Source organism: Arachis duranensis, chromosome 10, assembly GCF_000817695.3.
Source record: "Arachis duranensis cultivar V14167 chromosome 10, aradu.V14167.gnm2.J7QH, whole genome shotgun sequence".
In the NCBI taxonomy this organism is placed as follows: Eukaryota; Viridiplantae; Streptophyta; class Magnoliopsida; order Fabales; family Fabaceae; genus Arachis; species Arachis duranensis.
The window spans coordinates 75970528-75976260 of record NC_029781.3 but is presented as its reverse complement, the minus strand read 5'-3'; the positions used below and the strand labels follow the sequence as shown (position 1 = coordinate 75976260).

The 5733-nt window shown below is 33.7% G+C and overlaps 1 protein-coding gene across 1 annotated transcript; it reads right to left on the bottom strand.

The window, feature by feature from the left end:
* Positions 1–3553: 3553 nt before the first annotated feature.
* LOC107470302 (glucan endo-1,3-beta-glucosidase 8) lies at positions 3554–5295 on the bottom strand. Its single transcript, XM_016089695.3, has 2 exons — positions 4937–5295; positions 3554–4664 (listed from the first exon to the last, which is right to left on the bottom strand). The coding sequence occupies exons 1-2, from the start codon at positions 5293–5295 to the stop codon at positions 3554–3556; spliced, it is 1470 nt and encodes a 489-aa protein (XP_015945181.1).
* Between the last annotated feature and the right edge of the window lie 438 nt (positions 5296–5733).

Sequence of the window (5733 nt, the reverse complement as noted above, 5' to 3'; positions counted from 1 at the left end):
AAATACCATCAACAACAATAATTCACATATTTATCATCAACCTTCATAATCATTAAATACCAATAATCACCAACAACATATATCATCACACATCATAATCATTATTCAACCTCTTATCTCAACACAATGTCAATAATCCATCATCATGCTACATATACTCAAATTCATCATACATCACATTCATCAACATCCAATTTCAATCCGATCCTATGGTCCACTAGCCTAAGTGTCCAGAAATATTACATATTACATAAAGAAAACCGAAACCATACCTTGGTCGATTCCCAAAATGCACCAAACATCAAAACGAAGCCACCAAACTCGATCCAAAGCCTCAACAATTACCCGCTACTAGAGATCACCTAAACATGCAAAACCACAAAATCTACTCAAAACTATAACTCTAAAAATGCATAATTCTAGGGCTGGAAACTGGAGATTGACATGTGATTTTTTACCAGGTTTGCTTAGATGGAAATGTAGAACTCGATAAGAGCTTCACTTAGCCACAAACGGCTCCTCAATCGGAGCTCCGGATCAAAAGTTATGAAGCTTTGAAGGAGGAGGTGAATAGTAACCAACCCTCACCTCTCCTCTCTTCTCAAGCTGCGCCCCTCTCTTTTTGGTAAGGAAAATGAGCTGAAAAGCTCATTTAATGAGCTTATATATGTTGGGTCTTGGGCCTGATTTGGGTCCGGTCCATCTCGTTAGCATTTTAACCCGTTTGGCCCACTTTGGGCCAAAACCTTTAAGATTAGTGCTCGGTTTTCAATTCTAAATTATTTTTATCCTTTCAAAACAATAAATCAATCTTCAAAAATCTTATTTTCCAAAATACGCGGTACTGGACAGACTAGAGCCGGTACTACCAGCTTAGGCGCCAGTGTGCATTTTTACAAAAACTTTTCGAAGAAGGTACATTTTCCAGCTCAGAAAAATCTACTAAAATCAAATCTCATATTTATATTTTCAAATTAAAACTTCTAAATTTTGAATCTACTCTGGAAACTTAAAAATTATTATTTTATTAAAACGGTTTTGCTGGTTCTTAGAGTGTACACACAAGTGAAAACATGACCCCTATTCAGAGCACGCGCACAATAGTGTACGTGCACACACAAACCAAAACTCATAATTTCTGCAACATCATAGAAATTAGATTTTCGACACCAACTTCCAATAATCATATCTTTTTCTACAAAATTTTGATTTCCACGAAATCTATACCGTTTTAAAGCTCGTTGAATTATTTTTAATTTGATACAAAATTTAATTAATTTCAAAAATTGTAGCTCAAGATATGATCCATCAAAATTTACCCAAAATTGATTTTTTGCCAAAAGTTCACTATGTTCTTGAACCTTCAAAATTCACAACCAAACCAACTCAAAGCCTATTCAATTTTGCCATAAAATACTACCAAATACTATACTTTACCTTTTCATTACAACACCATCAATTCAACATTTACCTCAATCAATTCATTCACCGTAAATCCAATAATTCCACAATTTCTATATCCAAATCCCAATATCAACAACTTTAACATAATCTCACTACTCTTAAGCATCACTTATCCAATTTCAACGTCAACAAATATCATAATTCATCATCATCCCACACAATCATCATTATTCCACCATAATCATTAAAATCATCATACATCACAATTATCAAACAATCAATTTCAATCCTATCCTATGGTCCACTAGTCTAAGTGTCCAGAAACATTACATATTACATAAAGGAAACCGAAACCATACTTTGGCCGATCTTCAATATGCACAAAACACCAAAAGCTTGATTCTAACAAGATCAACAAGCCTTAAGCACCAACACCACTTCCAAAACTTACCAACTATCAAGCTATACACATATAACATACCAAGAATCAACACTATGGCTAACTAAAACATCAAAACATAAGAGTTTGAAGAGACTTGCCTTACCCAACAATATTAAAGGTAAAACCCAATAATATTCCAATGTTAGATCACCCCTAAACAAACAAAATCACAAAATCTACTCAAAAACCATAACCAAAAACACAAAAATGCTAGAGAAGGAAATTAGAGCACGAGTTTAGAATTCTTACCTACAAATGTTAGTTAGAAATGACGAGCTAGATGAGAGTTTCGCGTGACCGCAAACGGCTCGTCAATCGGAGTTCCGTAACTCAAGTTATAGCTTGAGAAAGATGGAGGTGAATAGTGCCACCCTCCCCTCTCTCCCAATCTGCGTTTCTCTCTCTCTTTGGTGCTGAAATGAGGATGCAAATCCTTGTTAAAGGTCTTATATATATTAGGTTTGGGCCCAACTTAAGTCCGGTCTAACCTGTTAGCATTTTTGGTCCGTTTGGTCCAACTTTAGGCCAAAATCTTTAAAATTAGCGTCCAATTTTTTATTTTAAATTATTTTTTTGTCCTTTCAAAATAACAAATTAAATTCTTAAAATCTTATTTACTAAAATGTACAGTATCAGACAGACTAAAGTTAGTACTACCGACTTAAGCGCTGATACACATTTTTACAAAAAATTTTCAAAAAAATACTTTTTTCCACTCAAAAAAACTTATTAAATTTAAATTTCACCTTTATTTTTTAAAAGAATATTTTTATATTTTTAACCTATTTCAAACAATTAAATTATTATTTTTAGTAAAACGATTTTACAAAAATAACTCCGATACTTGCATATACCTTGAATGGAGGATTATTGCTCCTCAAAAGTCCTCCTTATTATTGCTAAACATTTGCCATTACAAGTTACCACGAAAATGGATCCTCTCAATTTTTTTTAACAATTGAGGGAGTAAAGTGTAATCTCTTACCATTTATTTTATACGTGAGACAAGAATAAATATGAGAGAGAGAACAATGAAGGGTTAGAAATCACACTTTACACTCTATTTTTTTTAACAATTGAGAGGATCCATTCCCAATTACCATGCTTTAAATTTCTCTAACAAGCCAATCCTATTCGGCGTCGTATCCTTTAACATTCTACAAACGAATTATTTCATCCTGGTTTCTTTCTTTCCTCACCCATTAATCTCCATAATTGTCTCTTATTGTTTCGTCCAAGTAATTTTTGTCAATATAATAATAATAAGTATATATATAAAAAGTAAACCACTTTAAAATTGGCCCTATCTTAATTTTCAAAAATTATGTTATTACCAGCTTCAAATCAAAATAAACTAAACAAAAAATTGCTAAAAAAACATTTAAAATTTAGAAAATTTAAATTGTCCACTTCCAAATTCCAAATGAAAAAGTACAGAAATTAACTTAGTTAATTAAAATTAGTCAATTTTAGAATTTAAATTTATAATTTAAAATTTAAAATTAACGATATCTTATTCAGGATATAGATTTAAGATAAACAAAATAAATTTAAAAAAATTGACTGATGGAAAAAAAATAATTACCTAACATTACTCTTAAATAATTTCTAACAACAGTGGCAGGCATATTAAATTTTACCAAAAGCCAGCATGCTACTAAGGTTATGTTAGATGTCATAGGTGGTTGTTTTTTGTTAAGTTGTTGGTCACATAAACGTCACAAAAAATAGAGCGAAGCCAAGAAGAAGGATATGGATTATTGCATCATGTGTCTTAAGAGAAGTTGCAGCACTCTCAATGACTATTGGGAACTTACAAGTCCCTTTTGATGGATCACTTGTTACAATTTCCGCCAGTCCATCGAAATCACATGCCTCAATGCTTTGATCCCTTGCTTGAAAGTATTGATTAAAAGCATAAGAAACATTGCCACGAATATCCAAATCGGCACAAGAACAACCATATCCTAAGCTTGTACAATCAGTATTTGCACATGCATACCCTAATGCCTCATAAACAGGACCACTAAATTCTTTAACATCTTCGCTTAACACACACCATTGCTTCTCTAGGTATCTTACCCCTTTTGCTCCCACTGGCCATTTATGATCTTCTCCTTTACCAGAGAAATCTACAGGGAACTTGGGCTTCCCATCGTATTCGAAAATTCCCCAATGACGCTCAAACTTTCCGGGTTCAATGCTCTTGAGATTCTCATCGAAAAGACCAAAGAGATACACATCCAAGACTCCAGGATGAAGAGGGCTTCCTTGTTGGTTTCCTAGTTTCTTAAGGAATCCATGGTAGAATCTTCTTGCTTTATCTTTGTTGGCGCTTTTGTGGCCATCCGTCGGCCATCCAACTTCGCCAACAACGATTTTCATGTCAGAGTAGCCCTCCTTCTTTAGTGCCCAAACAAGGGTATCTACACTTGCATCAAACACATTTGTGTAAGTTGCACCCTTGTCTTCGAATGATCTACCTGCGTCAAAGAATGCCAGTTCTTCTGGAAAATTTGGATTCAAATAAAGGCTAAGGTAAGGATATATGTTGATGAAGAAGGGTGAGTTATTGTCGTTAAGGAATTGGAGTATTTCTTTCATCACATCTTTGATGTCACTTCGAAACTGTCCGTCCGAGGGCTTGTCCGAACCTGAATCTAACACATCGGCATTCAAACACGAAGTAACCTTAACTTGGTCTGCAACTCCTGCCTTCTCAACAGCTTTCTGAATACTCTTCATTGCTGGGAATGTAGAACTTCTATACTTGTTTTCATAGCTCGCCAAGAAAGGCTCGTTTCCAACAGATATGTATCTGCATTATATTCAGGTAATGGTAATGGAAATGAAAACCATGCAATGCAAAAAGAATACCTAATAATGTTTATGAAAAAAATTACAGAAAAATAACTTTTAGTTTGTCAACATTAACCAACTTTAAGGTTAAAATTTATAATTTATAATTCATGTTAAGAATTTATGATTTAGAATCTAAAATTTATGTTAAACAAAATAATTTTAAAAAAAATTGGCTGATGTTGGCTGAAAAAAATTGGTTATATAACATTACTTAATGTTTATATATACCTGATGTCAACACCACCATGTAGATGTTTGGTGAGATTTTGCTTGACCCATTGCTCAGCCTGGCCACTGTTAGAAAGCCTTTCCATTTGGTCATTAGGGATACCAATCATGACTTCAATGCCTGAACCAGCAAGAGCACCCAGTGTCCAGGAATCTACATCGAACAATTTAACTTTCTTGATTCCGTTGTCTTTCAAGAGATCAACAACAGTATAAGGATTTATAGGGTGAGATGTCAATGCACCCCAGTTTATGCCAACATTTGACAAAGCATGTGAGCATTTTGCACTTGGTAGATGGCATTGAACTAAGACAAAGATCAAACAAGACACCCATAGCATGCGTTTTGTTTGAGCCATGTTCTTGGTTCGAGCCAATCTGGTTGCCCACTAGCCAATCAGATAACAAACACTGGCTTATATATGTATTGTGTTGAGCGTTAAATTCGGTAGACTAGTCCACAATAAGCAAAGGTGAAATGTCGTGCCATGACATCGGAACCAAATATGGTTCTTAATTAGATGTCTATACCTGGTTTTATTATCTCAAATAAGTTGTCTAATTTTCTAATTATAACTATCAGTAATCAACCACCTCATGTGCATGTGTAAATACTAAATAAAGAAGGGAATAATAGAATACTAAAAGGTGTTTTTTAGATTCTATCCATCCAATGATTTTTTACAAGTATGTGATGAGAAAGAGTATTATTATTTAGAGAAATGTTAGCCATCCAAGTATTCTATAAACCAAATTTTTAATTAAGTTATCGTGCACTTTTTCTATTTCGTATATAG

Coding starts and splice junctions, on each gene's coding strand:
- LOC107470302 (XM_016089695.3), bottom strand. CDS start 5,295: ATGGCTCAAACAAAACGCATGCTATGGGTGTCTTGTTTGATCTTTGTC. Junction 4,665..4,936: donor CATGGTGGTGTTGACATCAG/GTATATATAAAC, acceptor AATATAATGCAG/ATACATATCTGTTGGAAACG.